Consider the following 17,319-nt stretch of genomic DNA (forward strand, 5'->3'; position numbering starts at 1 on the left):
CTTCAGGAGTAAAATACTGGGGGCAAATTGAAACAGGGAGTGCTTTCTTGTATTCAATTTCTTTCATGCACATTAATTTAAAATATAAAGCAGGTTTCTTAAGACATCATATTTGATCTATTTAGGGAATATAAAAATATATTATATGCACACACACACAAACACACACTAGCACACTCACGCAGTGCACCCCAAAAATTGAAAAATTCTTTTTCTTAAATTATAAAATGGAGATGGTTAATGTGGGAAAAAGTGAAACATCGAGAACCACCCAAAGGAAATTCGTCAGCTTTTGAATTAGTATTAGACGTCAGTATTTACATATCAAAATGGAAAAGTACGGGTATTTTTAGAGGTAATGCTAAGAAGAAGAAAAAAAAGCTATCATCACTTGACATACAAAGTGATATGAATAATATGGAGGCTGGAAGTGAAAGGTAGAAAACGGCTGTCCAAGAAAGGTTATTGAAAGAATCAATTAGATTTCAGTGATCAGGAAAAAATGTGATTTCTTGGGTGGGAAACCTAAGGCTGCCAGGACCGGAAGTCCATGCTCTGTGAGCCTTAATGGGGAGGAAACAATGATTTCCTGGAGCTGCGTAACGTAGACGTAGTCGATAAATGTGCTTTCAGAAGTTACTTGCAGCTTTGACCGTAAGAGCTCAGTCTGCCTCTGTTCCTTGTTTTCTCCTTCTATTTGGACTGATCCAGATTTTGGCCTGCCACTCTCAGGGGCAGGAATCGATCCAGACCACAGCCAAGAGGGCAACATGCAGAAATTTATCTTCTTTTTTGTTGTAGGAGCCTGGGCTGTTACTCAAGGTAAGAAAGGAAACCTCCATGTTTCTCCCGCTGGTTTGCTGCCTCTCTGAGATTAATCAGATCTATCGATTCTTCCCATCTCACAACAAATCACACTTCCATCCTGGATTTCTGCACCCCGGGGATGGGGACAGAGGGCGTTGTTGAAGGAACATGGCTTGAATCCCCAGCATTAGTGGCAGTCAGAGGGGTTCAAAAGGCACTTTTTTTTTTCCATTCCGAAAACTGTCATTCTCTTGGATATCATGGGACAAAGCACGAAAATGAGACAAGTGTTCGGAAGGAGCCTGATAAAACTTAATTTTAGTGGGAAGTGGGAATGAGATTAATGTCCATACTGGAGATTCCTTGGAAGTGGCTTGAGCCTTTTTTTTATATACAACAGCAAACAATGACCAGATTTGCTGCCATGTCAGACTAACCCTAGACTATGATTTGAATATGAAGTCTGGCAGGTGGCGATCCAGGGCAGCAATTTTTGATAAGTTAATTTGATCAGAGATGCGATAGAGCAGAAAAACCTTATAACAGGCATCTTCGGACTCTTCCTATCTGACTTTTTGATTTGTAAAGCACTTGTACATATCAGTATTTAGAAGAGCATTAAAAGGTAAAAGCAATTGATATCTGTTTCACCTAGGTGGAGCTTAGAAAAAATTAGAAAAAATAAGGAAAAAAGCATGTATTTCTCTTTCACTATCTCCCTTCCCTAAGTGTAGCTCTATAGTTTAACGTGTATGAGAGCAGACTCAAATCTCCCGCCTTCTCTCCCTCTCACCCCCTATAATTTTGATAGATAGATGATACATAGATAGATAGATAGATAGATAGATAGATAGATAGATAGATAGATAGACACAGTATATTAATAAATCATTAAAACAAGAAAAAGTAGAATGTAAGGAAAAAAAGAGCAATGGCAAGAGAAGAAAACATATAGTTATGCCTTCTACCTTTCTTTCTATCAAGGAATTGCCATCTTATTCTTTTCTCCATTTTTTTGAATATATTTTTATTATTTTTACATTTAAAACAATGCAGTACCGTGAAGACGAAGTGACCGTATATTCACATTATATACAGCTAGTCTCAACCATTAACAATTAGCTTACTTAATACATTTTCTATCCTTCTGTCCAATCACAATATACACAGTTTGTTCCAGTCTTGTCACCTTGTCTTATACCAGTCATAAAATCTATTCCAGACTTCAAAATATTCTGATTCCCCTTTATTTTTAAGTTCAAGAGAGAGCCTATCTGCTTCTGCACAGGCCAACACTTTTCTGATTATATCTAGCTCTGATGGTGTATTTTCTTTTTTCCAATATTGTGCATACGTTATGCATGCAGTTAGTACATGTATAATTAGATAAAGTGTATCTTTCTTAAACTTCTCCGGTATTTTACCTAGGAGAAAATTTTAAACAAGATTTGGTCTCCCACGATTTGTTCTAACCATGGGGCTGTGTTCAGATTATCATTTTTTAAGCATTTGTAATCCTTCCGTGCTTTTTTTGAAGCTGTCTCCGTTTCGGAAAAAGTGAGAAAGTGACATGTTTTGTGAAGGGATTGACTGGAAATATCAGATTGAAGCAGACTGGGAGAAATTTTCTTGTAAGAAATATCTATGGAATATTGATCCATTCATTTTCCCGTATTGTTGATTGTAATCATCTGTATTCTTATTACCTTTTTTCTTAACATTTGTTTGATCTTCAGAAAGCAAGAGAACAAAAACTAAAACTCCTCCCACTGTAATATGCTCTGTACTTTCGTGTCTGCTTTAAGGCTATCAAAACACCGACCAAGCCCAACTGGGCAAGAAGTGAAAGTGAAAACACTGGAGACAGCTTCGTGACAAAGTTCAGTTGGCCATATTGACTTTCTTTTTATTTCTGCAAATGTTGGAAATCGAGGGGCAGCTGAACAATCACTTCCTCAAACTTCTGCTCCAGAACTACCTAGGCCAAAGTAAAAATTTTCTCCACTGAAAGTCTATAGGCCATATAGAACCGAAAGGCTGGGGAAATCCATGGCATTGGATTAATACTTGGGATCAGATTTCAAAGGATTACTTTGTAATGATAATTCTCATTGTTTTGTACGTTGGAAGATATTCAGGAGAAGGATGTCATCCGTTTATGCTGAAATAAATAGCAAAATCCCCTGATAAGCTATTTAGAGCACCAGTTTGATGTAATAGTTAGTGCATCTGACTAAAAAACCAGTTCTAAGAGAGGTCCTTTCCCATTGCCATGCTTTGATTTCCAGTGGACCCAGAAAGCAGGCCACACCTACAGAAGAAGTTTCAAAAAATTTTGAAACCCACCACTGGTCCTTGGATATGATTATTCTACACTATCATGCTCCTATTTATAAAACTCAGTGCCTCTGTGAAAGGGAAGGATGACTTCTGCGTTTGTGGTGCAATCAGAACATTGCGTGTGTTGAAGTTGTTTTAACGCAAACCAAAGATGCCTTTTAAAAAACAAATTTACATCCTATTCTTATGCATGCCAGTGCTGTGTGTGAGGTAATTTAAGGTGGTTCTGACGAGTGTCGTTGGCATCTTCATATCTGGTCACATGGGTGGCAATCCACTCCCACAACGGAGGCCACACCCAAAGGGACTGGACTGAGCACCTTTGGCTGAGGGCCAAGGTGGCGCAGTGGTTAAATGCAGCACTGCAGGCTACTTCAGCTGACTGCAGTTCTGCAGTTTGGCTGTTCAAATCTCACTGGCTCAGGGTTGACTCAGCCTTCCATCCTTCCAAGGTGGGTAAAATGAGGACCCGGATTGTTGTTGGGGGCGATATGCTGACTCTGTAAACCGCTTAGAGAGTGCTGAAAGCCCTCTGAGGCGGTATATAAGTCTAACTGCTATTGCTATTGCTATTAACTTTGAAAGCTTCCTACTGTAACTCAAAGGACGGGCTGTCACCTTCAAAGCTTCCATTTGTCACCATCTGAATATCTGTGTGCCTTCTCCCTGCTCGTCCTTTTAGATCTGGACAGAAAAGCTCCCTCTGGGTCTCTACCCTTAAGAAATGACCTCTGCAGGGATCACAAGTTTGGGCTGTCTCCAGTGGTGGGATTCAGCCAGTTCGCACCTATTCGGGAGAACCGGTTGGTAACTTTCTAAGTACTTCAGCTGACTGCAGTTCTGCAGTGCGGCTGTTCAAATCTTACCGGCTCAGGGTTGACTCAGCCTTCCATCCTTCCGAGGTGGGTAAAATGAGGACCCGGATTGTTGTTGGGGGCAATATGCTGACTCTGTAAACTGCTTAGAGAGGACTGAAAGCCCTATGAAGCGGTATATAAGTCTAACTGCTATTGCTATTCAGAGAACCGGTTGTTGGAAGAAATCTCCTTTTGCTTTTTCCCATTTTCCAGGGCTAATCCTGTAAGGAAGGCAGGAAGGAAACATTCTGGTGTTGTTTCTAGCCTAATCTTTATTGACCTGCTTACAGAAACTGCCTCTCCGGTTAACCCTTATGACATTGTAGCAGCTAAGGCGAAGCATCCATCAACCTAAGTGACCTTGAGTTGGCCACGCCCACCCAGTCACATGACCACCAAGCCCCACCTACCCAGATGGTCATTATTGTTGGTTGTTAAATTATTTGAATCCCACCACTGGCTGTCTCAGACACTGCCTGAATTCAACAACCTCCCTAGCCTGATCTCAGATGGGCCACAACTCCGTTGTCTTTCTGTAGAGCTATTAAGATCCAGTTGTTTCAGCACGTTTTTGCGTCTCCGATATGTGTTTCTTCTTTCACTGATGTTGATTGCATACATGGGCCAGCGATATTCCTCAGAGCAGGGGTGGGTTCCTGCCAGTTCTAAGCTCTTCTATAGAAGAGATTCCACAAATCTACAGTGCCATTTAGAACCGATTCCAGCTCCCTCCCCCCACCCGTCTCCACATCATCAAGATGAAGAGCGAGAGGAGGAATTCTGGGAGTTGAAGTCCACAAGTCTTAAAGCTGTCAACTTTGAACTCCCCTGGGGGTTTTTTTCTAAAGGGCTAGGGGGGCGAGGGTCTTGTAACTTGACAGCTTTAAGACATGCATGTTTCAAATGCCAGAGTTTCTGAGCCAACATTTTGGTTGCTAAGCAACCACCACATTTTACGAGTTGGCCACGCCCACCCAGTCACATGGCCGGCAAACCACTCCCACCCAGTCACATGGCCGGCAAACCACTCCCACCCAGTCACATGGCTGGCAAGCCACTCCCACAAAGCAGGCCACACCTACAGAAGAGGTTCTAAAAAATTTTGAAACCCACCACTGCCTCAGAGCTTCAGTAAGTCATGCACAGTTGGGTTTTTAATTTTACTGTTGCTTGGGAGTCTGTAAGCAATCCAGAATCAGATGCAATTGGAGTAGTATATAAACAGCAGTCTGAATTCATTTTCCAAATAAGGATGTTAAGTTTGCAAGTTTGACCCGATTGAAGGTCCGTGTCTGAACTAGACACGCGTTGGGTTTCCTATTATTCAGTATTAATTTCTAACTTTTCCTCTACTCACCTATTTCCATTCATTTTTGCATCAGCTATCTCTATTTTGATTTCAGGAACTGCAGAGGAAGATTATGTGGAAATTTGGCCCCCAAATCCTGTGGTGGAATTTGGAGGCTCTCTTGACCTGAACTGCAGCAGTACCTGTGGACATATTGGCATTGAGTCTGCCTATACAAAGGTTATCATTGGAAATGGTTCCAATTGGAAAGCCTTTCGTCTCAGCAATGTGAACTTCTGGGCAGCCGGCACTTTGTGCTTTGCTGAATGTAAGACTGAACAGAAGAAATCTCCAAAGGCAAACATCATTATTTATAGTAAGTCACTTGCTGGATGGTGTCAATTATGTTCTAGTGTTACCCAAACTGGAGAATTTTAAGATGGTTGGACTTCAACCTCCAGAATTCTCCAACCAATATGGTCTTTAGTAAGAATTCTAGGATGTGAAGTCCACACATCTCAAACTTACACAGGCTATAGCTATAGCTCTTTGATTTTTGTGTGGGAATAGGATGCTCCCATCCTTTCAGAACCCAGCTCAGATTCAGGAGAAACCAGGGGTGGGTTCCTGCCAGTTCTAACCTCATTTGTATGCTTTCAAATTGCTATGTAGGTAGGAGAAATATAAATAAACAAAGAAAGAAACGCAATATCAATCCTTCCCCTGATGCAAATTCCTTCCACCCTCCTACAGAAAAACTGGAACTGTGATTATGAGATTGTAGAAATATTTTGGTGAGGAATACCTACATTAATGTCTAGCAAGAAAGCAGGCACGTAGCTAAGGCAAAAGATGGAAATAATTATCTAACTAGGGGAAACAAATAGAAATAGATCTTTCAGATGACAAGAGATAAGATATTTCTTTTGGTAAAGCTAAGGCATGCCATCCACTGCCCGTTATAGGTATATAAAAATCTAAAAATAGCCATATTTTCCAAGCTGGAAAATATGTACTTAGGTATAAAGAATGTTATTGCCATAGAATAAATAACAAAAGAGTCATATTATTACTTGTTCATCACTTCTAGCATATGCTAATCAAACAAAACTGATTTGGAACATTTTATTTCATTTCAGAATCTCCAGCGAGTATTGAACTGTTTCCAGTACCAGATATGGAAGTCGGCAAGCCGTATATTTTGATATGCCGGGTTTTGGGTGTAGCCCCCATCCGGAACCTCACCGTGACCTTGCTGAAAGGAGAAGAGCAACTTCTGATAGAAACCTTTGAGGATCACACTGACCCTGAAGCTGGTGTTGTTGAGGTCAACCATACCATAACAGCTCAGAAAGATGACTACAACAAGACAATCACCTGCCAAACATCCCTGGATCTGAGACCAAGAGGTCCACTCCTGAAAAACACCTCCCAGGGCATATCATTATGGACTTTTGGTGAGATCCCATCCATTGCTCCAGTTCTGATTTAGACATACTACGCCCTGTGGCTAGACAATGCTAATTCTCCACAGGAGGGGTTGGTCCACCTATTCCACTGTTTGCATAGATGTGATGCCCCCTACAGTTCAATAATGGTATCCTATTTGCTTCACTACCGGTTCGGTAGCGGTAGCAAGCGTGCGCACATTTGCCCAGGTTCGCCTGGTGCGCCAGTTGCGTCCCTACCTGAACCGGGAGGCTCTCACAACAGTCACTCGCACCCTTGTGACCTCCAGAATGGACTACTGCAATGTGCTCTACATGGGGCAGCCCTTGAAGAGTATTCGGCGACTTCAGCTTGTCCAGAATGCAGCCGCGCGAGTGATTGTGGGTGCACCTCGGTTCACCCACGTAACACCTATCCTCCGCGAGCTGCACTGGCTGCCTATTGGTCTCCGGATACGCTTCAAGGTGCTAGTCGTCACTTATAAAGCCCTTCATGGTATTGGACCTGGGTACTTGAGAGACCGCCTACTGCCAATTACCTCCACTAGACCAATTAGATCCCACAGACTAGGCCTCCTCCGAATTCCATCTGCCCCCCAGTGTCGACTGGTGACTACTCGGAGGAGAGCCTTCTCTGTGGCTGCTCCGATCCTCTGGAACGAACTCCCTGTGGAGATTCGTACCCTCACCACCCTCCAGGCCTTCCGCATAGCCCTTAAGACCTGGCTGTTCCGACAGGCCTGGGGCTAAAGAGCTGTTGCCCCTATCTCGAATGGTATGATTGTTGTGCTTTTTAACCATGTATTGTTCGTGTTGTTTTTAAACTGTCTGTATCCCCCCTTCCCTTGAGTTGTGAGCCGCCCTGAGTCCCCTTAGGGAAAAGGGCGGCATACAAATGAAATAAAACTTAACTAAAATAAAATAAAACTAAACAGAAGGTCCGTGATGATATCAGGGTGGGTGGGCGGAGCCTTGCACCACCGCCACTACCAGTTCGCGCGAACGGGTGCGTACCGGCAGCATACCATCTCTGCTACAGTTGCCCCAACAGCACTCACCCCCTGAGAGGCTAAGGAGAAGGTACTATTGTGGCTGTGATTTCTTTTGCAATAACTGACATGATTTCTCTTTCTTCGTTGGCAGATTTTGCCAAGACTCCCCTGCTCCACGCTGGCCTGTTCTTAGAAGCTGGGACCCCGATGAAAGTGACGTGTGATGCACCTGAGGTTTCCCCAGCCAAAGAGGCCAGGTTTCGTCTGTGGTTTGCAGGGAAACCTCTGACCTTCAACACCACTGTGATGGGGGACTTGGCAAGTGCCCAGGTTGTGATAGCCTCTTCCTCAGTTGGAGAGCATGAGTTATTCTGCATAGTCTCTCTAGGGCCAGTGACCAAAAATGTGACAAAGATGGTGAATGTGTTTGGTGAGTCTCATATCTGTAATTATTAACACAGAGAGAATTAGAAGAGTTGTCTTCCATCTATTATTAGTTATGACTTATTTTGAAAAAGAAAACTTCAGTAAAAAAAAAATCAGATCGTTTAAGTAGCTGAAGCTCTTTGAAACGAATGGAATTGAAGAAATTCTTCCTAGTTGTATTTTCATTGAGACTGAAGAGCAACTACTAACGGGTGAACCATATTCCTACTCAAATTAAGTATACACAGAGCTTGGATCTAATGTAAATCATTGGAGAGAATGAAGCATGGAATAGAATGCCAGGGTTTGGGAAATCTGATTGCAAATGACTGAGAAACCGTTTCCAGTTTTTCTCACATTGCCAGCCAACAGTGTCCCTGCATCAGTGGTGGGTTTCCAAAAAATTTTGGAACCTACTCTGAGGGTGTGGCCTCCTTTGTGGGAGTGGCTTGCCGGCCATGTGACCTGGTGGGAGTGGCTTGCCGACCATGTTCTCTCTCCCTCTCCCTCTCCCTCTCTCTCTCTCTCTCTCTCTCTCTCTCTCTCTCTCTCTCTCTCTCTCTCTCTCTCTCTCTCTCCTTCCTTTTGCCTCTCTGTCCCTTTTTTCTTTTTTTCTTTCATCTCTCTCACTCTTTTTCTTTCTTTTTTCTTTCTTTCTTTCTTTCTTCCTTTCTTTTTCTTTCTCTCTCTCTCTGTGTCAGTCTGTCTGTCTGTCTGTGTGTGTGGCAGTGGTGGGTTTCGAAAAATTTTGGTACCTCTTCTGTAGGTGTGGCCTGCTTTCCGGGTCCACTGGTGGAACCTCTTCTAACCGGTTCGGTAGATTTGACAAACCGGTTCTACCGAATAGGTGCGAACTGGTAGGAACCCACTTCTGCCCTGCATGCCACAAAGATGTGGAACCTTTATGGTTTTACAGTTTACATTTACCTAAGTATGCTAATATAGCAGAGCCAATATTTAAAAATCTTTTTCTATGTCAAAAAAAAAACCCCAAACCCTAGCTATCATCTATTCTGGTTTCTGATTTTAAAATTTTAAATCAGTTTGACCTGGCTACCTGAGAGACCGCCTCCTGCCATTTACCTCCCAACAACCAATAAGATCACACAGATTGGGCCTCCTCCGGGTGCCGTCGGCCGGTCAATGTCGGTTGGCGGGTCCCCGGGGGAGGGCCTTCTCTGTAGCTGCTCCGGCCCTCTGGAACGATCTCCCCGTAGAGATCCAGACCCTTACCACTCTCCCGGCCTTCCAAAAAGCCACCAAGTCCTGGCTGCTCCAGCAGGCCGGGGGGCTTGTGAAATATCCAGTCCCACGGTAATTGTGAATGTTGCGTATTTTAAAGTGTTGTTTTGTCTATTTATCCCCTTCCCTTGTTTATTGTAAGCCGCCCGGAGCCCTTCGGGAGTGGGCGGCATACAAGACCAATAAACTCAACTCAACTCAACCTCCAAGTGATCTTTACAACGCATAATTTGTCTTCGTATGGTAGCCTCCGGGCAGTTATGACTTATTTTGAAAGACAAAACTGCTAATAAATTGAAAATTGAAAGTTTTAGTGACAAACTCTCATAGCTAGGTTGTCTTTGGTCATGAGTCTCTCTTGTCCTGGTCCATTATCATAATCATTCTGTCTATATTTACTGACTGAAAGAAAGAAAATAAGGATCCAATTTGTGTTGGTCACCAGGATTAGAGGTTTAGTCTTCCAAACTTTCGGACTTGTGCTGAGCCCATCTTCAGGCAACTTCTCTCTAGCAGACTTTGGGCTGTTTGGTGCGTGGTATGTATATGGTGCCTGGTTCTGTGTTGTTTTTTAGTTGCTAATTGGAGTGTTGGTGGTTGGCTATTATGGCCATATGGTGCTGCCAATCCCTTACCTCCTAAATACTTGATAAGCTGGTGGAAGATTAGTACTTCGGTTAACTGGTGAAGAGCCCAGTTTCCCAGGCTTCAATCACTTCCCTGGCTGTTTTTATATACCTGCTCACCCAACATCTTAACAGATGCAAAATTTCAATGTATGTTCTTGTTCATTGCAATGTGAGGCTACAAATGGGTTTGGGTCTCCTTCTCAAACCAGTTGCTCGGGTTCTTGCAATCTGGTGGTTAGCTTCCTCCCCATCTGTTTTACATAGTCACATAATCCATGCAGGGGATCTGCTAGATCACATAGGAAGCATCTCCCACCTCCAAGTGATCTTTACAATGCATAATTTGTCTTCATATGGTAGCCTCCGGGCAGTGTGTGATGCCCACTTGCAGAACTCGGAAGCTGCATTCTACTGGTTTTTGGAAACACTAGAACACAACTTCCAAGATCACACACTCCAAAAACACACACTGCTGGAGAGAGGTTCCATAGAGGATGGGCTCCAGCACTTGTCCAAAAGCTCAGAAGATTAAATTTCTTGTCCTGGTGACTGACCCAGAGTAGATTCTGGAACATTATCTTGGGACACATTCATTCATGAAAGAAAAAAGATTTGGAGGGCCTTGATGAAAATTTCTTAGAATTAGGTTAGGTCACCGGAGATAGTCCACCTAATGCATAATCACCGCTCTGCTCTGTTCCCTCACAGCTTTACCAAATCTCATGTTGCAGATTGGCAGTTCAGAAGCTGTCGTCAATCAAACTGTGAACATTACGTGTAGTGCTGGTGGCAGTGCTTCCCCTGGTTTTAAGATGCAGATCACAGATGCTGCCAAAACCTTAGCAACTGGCAAAGAAGATGAACGTTTCCTGCAGCATGCAGTGATCGCTCAGCAAGAGGATAACGAGAGGGAATTCATCTGCCAAGTAATCCTGATCGTTGATGGGCACACCAAGAAAAGAAATATATCTCAAAATCTCACCGTTTTCTGTGAGTAGGGGAAAAAAAACACATGTTATATTTTATTCTTAGAGATTTAGAACTCTGAAAGGCTTACCAAATGTGCAGCAGCTTTGCAGAACAAAAGAAGATGCATCACACCAGTGGTGGGTTTCCAAAAAGTTTGGAACCTACTCTGTGGGTGTGGCCTCCTTTGTGGGAGTGGCTTGCCGGCCATGTGACCGGGTGGGAGTGGCTTGTCGACCATGTGTTTTCTCTCTCTCTCTCTCTCTCTCTCTCTCTCTCTCTCTCTCTCCCCCCCCTTTTGTCTCTCTGTCCCTTTTTTCTTTTTTTTTCTTTCATCTCTCTCTCACTCTTTTTCTTTCTTTTTTCTTTTTTTATTTATTTAATTCTTCTTTTTTCTCTTTCTCTCTCTCTCTCTCTCTCTCTCTGTGTCTCTCTGTGTGTGTGTTTGTGTGTGTGTCAGTGGTGGGTTTCAAAAATTTTTGGAACCTACTCTGTGGGTGTGGCCTCCTGCCAGCCTCTGCTTTGCTGCTGCTTCAGCTGCCATTGAAACGGGGAGGGGGGCATGGTATTTGGGAGGGGAATACTAATTGTGCTGGAGGAAGATTCTGGAGTTTCGGCTGCCTGTCTTACTGCGCATGCGGAGGAGGTTTCCCGCCAAGGCCAACGGCACCGACATTTCATCTTGGTGATGCCTTTCGAAGTTATATCACACCTGACACTTGGGAGAATTATGATTGGACTGTAACTGGGATGCCAAGGCGTGGGGAATGGGTTATTCTATATATCATTTGCTTTCACACCTAAATAATCTGTCTTCGCTTTGCTACGCTTCTAATCATTTATAATTAGTAAAATACACTTGATTTCTATCAATGGAGTCTCGTGGTTTTCTTTCCTAATTATTCAATGGAGGAGTGCTGACACCTCCTTTGTGGGAGTGGCTTGCCGGCCATGTGTTTCTCTCTATCTCTCTCTTTCCTTTCTTTTGTCTCTGTGTCCCTTTTTTCTTTTTTTCTTTCATCTCTCTCTCACTCTTTTTCTTTCTTTTTTCTTTTTTTATTTATTTATTTCTTCTTTCTTTCTCTTTTTCTCTCTCTCTGCGTCTGTCTGTCTGTCTGTCTGTCTGTCTGTCTGTCTCTCTCTCTCTCTCTCTCTCTCTCTCTCTCTCTCTCTCTCTCTCTCTGTGTGTGTGTGTCAGTGATGGGTTTCAAAAAATTTTGGAACCTCTTCTGTAGGTGTGGCCTGCTTTCCGGGTCCACTGGTGGAACCTCTTCTAACTGGTTCGGTAGATTTGACGAACCAGTTCTACCAAATAGGTGTGAACTGGTAGGAACCCACCTCTGCATGAGTATTATTACTAGTGAAATTAACCACATTGTCTTCTCCATTCTAGATCGTCCCCAAATAGATGATTCCAAATGTCCCCATGCCCTGACTTGGAAGGAAGGAAGTACAACATCATTTACTTGTTCAGCCCTGGGAAACCCCACACCAACTGTTCAGTGCTGGAAAGATGGGCGACCTTATAACATTGGGGAACCACAGCTAGTCCAGAGAGAGCATGATGGCATTTATCACTGTAATGCTACCAACCAGTATGGCTTTGATGTTAGAGATGTGACCGTACACGTTGAATGTAAGTTCACCTCTTGCTCTAAAGAACTAGAATAACCATAATTGGGGGGTTGTATTGCTTAACCAGGACTATGTTAAAGTTCATCTGTCACATGCAAGTTAGAAATGTAACCCAAAAAAAGAAAGTGATAGGAATTCTCATCCCAGCTGTTGGTATCACTTCCAACTATGACGCAATCCAGAAAGACTGATAACGTTTCTCATGGATAAAAGCAAGCATCTACTATGAATAGTGAAGAGGTTCCCTTATGTGTGGATATGAACTGATTTTCATGCACCCAGATAATACTTACCTTTGATTCACCATTTTCTGGCCTAATGCCAAAGAAATATATTAACTTTTGATTCTCATCCCCTGCGTCCATCCCACCAGCTAGGGATTAGGAGAACAGGCAGCTAACATTTAAGGAAGACAGCCACTTGCAGAGAGTGTGTATTTAGATGCAGCAAAACATTCCCGATACCTCTTTTAGAATTCGGAGGTATCAACCCGGCTCAGAGTTTTTCACCTAGAACATTTCTTAAAATGTGAGGAATCTCAGCAAGGGACTAACTTTTTGCAAGTTAAGTTTTCCTAACAGAAAACGGGGTAGTTTGGTTATAGTACCAGGATAAAAATCGAGAGACTGAGTTCTAATCTTGCTTTAAGCTTAAAGTCTTTGACTTTGAGCCATTCAGCCTTTCTCTGTCCTAGCAAGAAGGCAACAGCAAGCCACTTCTGAAAATCTTGCCATGAAATCTTCAGGGATTTCTCTGTTGCCAGGAGTCAAGAGTAACCTGAAGGCATACCCAAAAACAATAAACAGCAAGACAGATTGAGACTCAGCAGAACTTTGAAACTAGGGATGGAGAATTCCTCTAACTGGAGAATTCTGGGAGTTGAAGTCCACACATCTTAAAGTTCGGAAAGTTAAACCTACTGATTAACAGTACATGTTCTGTCCCGGGCAATGAGGTCTCGCCTGGGCAGCCAGTTAACTCCATGTGTGGGAATCTCTTTCAGATCAAGTTTATTATCAGGCATTCTTAATAGCAAAACTTACAGTTCAGTGTTAAGATACTTCTGACTTCTTTAATCTGTTTCCATTACGTGGTGTAAAAAGACATTAATTTCTCTAACCCATGCTGTGACGCAAGACTGCTTTCTGGTAGACAAAGGGCGATTCAGAGAGTGACCAGTAATAAATCATTTTTCCTGTGCAGAGTATCCTGCTGCCCAATCAGGGAACACAGATGTGGTCACATGTTATGGAGCTACATTTCCCACAAGGCAGTTCTGCCTACATGCCCAGTGGTGGGTTTCAAAATGTTTTAGAACCTCTTCTGTAGGTGTGGCCTGCTTTGTGGGAGTGGCTTGCCGGCCATGTGACTGAGTGGAAATGGCTTGCTGGCCATGTGACCAGGTGGGAGTGGCTTGCCGGCCATGTGACTGAATGGGCGTGGCCAACTTGTAAAATGTGGTGAAATTCACTTAACAATGCTCTTGCTTAGCAACCAAAATGTTGGCTCAGAAACTCTGGCATTTGAAACATGCATGACTTAAAGCTGTCAAGTTACAATACCTTCGCACCCCTAACTCTTTAGAAAAAGACCCCAGGGGTGTTCAAACTTGACAGCTTTTAGACTTGTGGACTTCAACTCCCAGAATTCCTCCTCTCGCTCTTCTTCTTGATGAACTCTGGACAGACAGGGGGAGGGAGCTGGAACTGGTTCTAAACGGCACTGTAGATTTGTGTAATCTCTTCTTTAGAAGAGGTTAGAACTGGCAGGAACCCACCCCTGACCATGTCTGAAAAATAACTGCTACTATTACTGCATAGTTGGTAGAACTGTAATGCTATGGACCTACTCAATGCTAAATTTTAATGCATTCATTTTTTCCCCTTTTGCAGCTCCTCAATCCATTGGCCATATCATTGGCTATACAGTTGCTGTGGTGGTGTTTATTGCTCTTGTGGCTGGCATAGCTTATTGGATAAGCTCTAAACAAAAGATTGGGGTATACCGACTGTGGCAGCAAGGGAAGCAGCAACAGCCACCACAAACTGCTCAAAACTCAGCGGAGCAAAGATTCCTGAACGGCAAAGCAAATGTCTAAGGAGACCGGTGTTTACTACAAACTGAAGAACCACTTGTCCCAATGCCAGCAGGAGTGTAGCTGTGTTCAGTGTTCATCACTCTACTTAGCTGCAAAAAGAAGAGGATGTTAATTACATGCCGTCAAGTCGTGATTCATTTATATTTTCTTGGGCTGAGTTATCTAGGCATTTCTGAGTAAGAGCATTTGTAAAAGCCTCAGTGAAAGCATGCAACCGCAAAGGTGCATTGCACCATTGCTTCTTGATTTTGTTGAGGAGATCCTAATCTAACTCCTACTTCATGGTCATCTGGGAGAAGAAAGTGTCTTGAGGAAGAAGATTTTATTTTTCTATAGTGTATTCTTAAGCACTTGGTATAACTTGACAGCCTTCTTTGGGGATGCTTTCATTGGCACTGCCCAGGGGTAGAGCAATAGTTCTGAAGTGGTTGCCCGCATGCTGCAGATGGGACTTAGAAGTAAACCAAAAGTATCTGTAACGCAACTCATGCTCTTTGCTAACTTTCATTAGTTAACCGCTTAGTTCATTGCTAAGTTTCGTTGAAACTTCAAGCCCTCAAAAGACTATGAATGACAAATATGACCACAGAATATATGTCAACATATGGATGTTTTACATATAGGTATATAATACTTATTTCAGGAGGGAGGAGAGGAAGCCTTTTTGTTTCTCTTATGCTGGGACCCAGTCCTAGAAAGAACGAATAATGGACCTTAAGATACAGAGGGCTGAGAACCGCTGATGTTAGAATTCTTTTGTGAGAAAAAGCAAATGCAATCACTTGTGTTGAAGGACTCTCCTTGGCAGGAAGAAATGCATTTGGGGCAGAAAAGATATGTAAGGTGACCAGATTTTCAGATTGGTAAAGAGGGACACCTTTGACGGGGGGGGGGGGGAGGGGGTGATTAAAATTTTTATACGGAGCAACAAAAATTTTCATACAACGCAAAAATAGTATTGTAATGTTTTTTTTTTATTTCAACATAACTACAATTTACAAATATAAATTGTAACTGTTGCCAAGCATCCAAATTTTGATCACGTGGCCATGAGGATGCTGCAATGGTCGCTAAGTATGAAAATGGTCGCTAAGTGTGAAAAATGGTCATCAGTCACTTTTTTCAATGCCATTGTAACTTTGGTCACTAAGCCCATTGTACCAGCTTTCTTGCCACAGTTCTTAAGTGAATCTTAAGTGAAGATGTTATATCTTAAGTGAATCTTAAGTCTTAAGTGAAGTTGTTATACAGTAGAACCTCTGGTCACAAACGCTTCTCACCAAAATATTCACATTCTCCCCGCTGCTGATTTCCCTTTCTGCACCATTTTTTTTGTAAGCGCCAAATTTCCAAAATTAGGTTTGATTCATGACCAAATCAGTTTGTGACCAAAGTTATGGAACGAATTATGGTTGTGACCAGAGGTTCTACTGTATTCATGCCTTTACATACTCTATATCACCTCAAAATGTTGCACAGCCTTCATAAGTTTCTAATACAGATAAAATTAAATACAACATCAAAACCATAAAAAAGTAAAATTAACCTGGCTGGAAAATTCTATGCCTGTCTTGCTATTATTACTGACACACTTGCTGCAGTATTTGATGGCTAAAAGAAAAAAACATATTGTTAAAGTGTGTATTATGTTCACTCCCATGTCTTGTCTGCTGCGTTGATTTTGAATGTATTAAAAGAGCTTATTTTACATCAAAACCCTCTCATATTATTCTTCTATGTTCAATAAACCCTAAGAGACAGCATACTATACATGAAATTCCTGTAACTGTATATTTAGTAAATTGTGGAGCTGAGTTTGTCCAATTAACTCAGTTTTTGGACTCGAGTAATCACATACAATAAAGGAAATAAAACTATTTAGAATGAAGTGTAGTTGGCTATTTGTGATTAAGGGTGTCATGCAGAAACAATTATAGTTTTGATCAGGAAAATACCCTTTAAAAAACCCTTTGTTCTTTCAGGGTTTTTTTAAATGATTTTTCCATGGCACATCATGGTGTTACACATATTGTTTTGAATAAAAAAACGGCAGCTGCACATTTTTAAAAACCTACATTATTTTAAAATGCATTAAAAAATAAAAGAAAAAACCCAGCACACTTACCAGCAGGCAGAAACTCCAAGTCAATTCAAAATGATATAGATGTTAATACAAAGAACTGAGCAAATTGAAACTTTCCCACCATTTTGGAGCAGCCCTCCAACCTCCGTGCCCCTCCCCTCGAGAAAATCCAGGAAGTAACACTGGTGACCTCTCTAGCCATTTCCTGCAGCTCTATGGTACTAGATCATTTTTTTCTTATAAAATTAGGTAAACGCGACGCAGCACGGCGCAGGGGGGGAAGGTGCATTTTGTTGCTTTAACATTTTAATATCTTCAATGAAAGTACTGAGACAGAGAGAGAGAGGGATTAGACAGGGTGTCTTTTGTCTTGCCACGGTTAGGATTTCTTAAGCAAATCCACTGGGCTTTCAACACGAAGCCAGAAAATCGAGACTTTTTTTTAAACGCAGAGGGACGCGGGAAAAATTGTTATAAAGCGTGCTTGTCACACTGAAATCGGTATGTC

General features: G+C 42.3%; 1 protein-coding gene across 1 annotated transcript; it reads left to right on the plus strand.

The window, feature by feature from the left end:
• Positions 1 to 569: 569 nt before the first annotated feature.
• LOC148048384 (intercellular adhesion molecule 1-like) lies at positions 570 to 15,551 on the plus strand. The gene is made up of 7 exons (XM_087710957.1): positions 570 to 822; positions 5,408 to 5,668; positions 6,432 to 6,749; positions 7,884 to 8,162; positions 10,738 to 11,019; positions 12,389 to 12,631; positions 14,523 to 15,551. Exons 1-7 carry the CDS (start codon positions 771 to 773, stop codon positions 14,726 to 14,728), a joined length of 1,641 nt encoding a protein of 546 aa, XP_087567083.1. The 5' UTR covers positions 570 to 770; the 3' UTR covers positions 14,729 to 15,551.
• Positions 15,552 to 17,319: the final 1,768 nt, after the last annotated feature.

The sequence above is a fragment of the Thamnophis sirtalis genome, unplaced genomic scaffold, assembly GCF_051295495.1.
Source record: "Thamnophis sirtalis isolate CommonGarterSnake01/CBP01778 unplaced genomic scaffold, rThaSir2_p1.2 scaffold_3, whole genome shotgun sequence".
Taxonomy (NCBI): Eukaryota; Metazoa; Chordata; class Lepidosauria; order Squamata; family Natricidae; genus Thamnophis; species Thamnophis sirtalis.

Bases quoted from the DNA above. Each gene is read 5' to 3' on its own strand.
- LOC148048384 (XM_087710957.1), top strand. From the start codon at position 771: ATGCAGAAATTTATCTTCTTTTTTGTTGTAGGAGCCTGGGCTGTTACT. The intron at 823-5,407 runs GTAAGAAAGGAA...TTTTGATTTCAG, and splicing joins AGCCTGGGCTGTTACTCAAG to GAACTGCAGAGGAAGATTAT. The intron at 5,669-6,431 runs GTAAGTCACTTG...ATTTCATTTCAG, and splicing joins GGCAAACATCATTATTTATA to AATCTCCAGCGAGTATTGAA.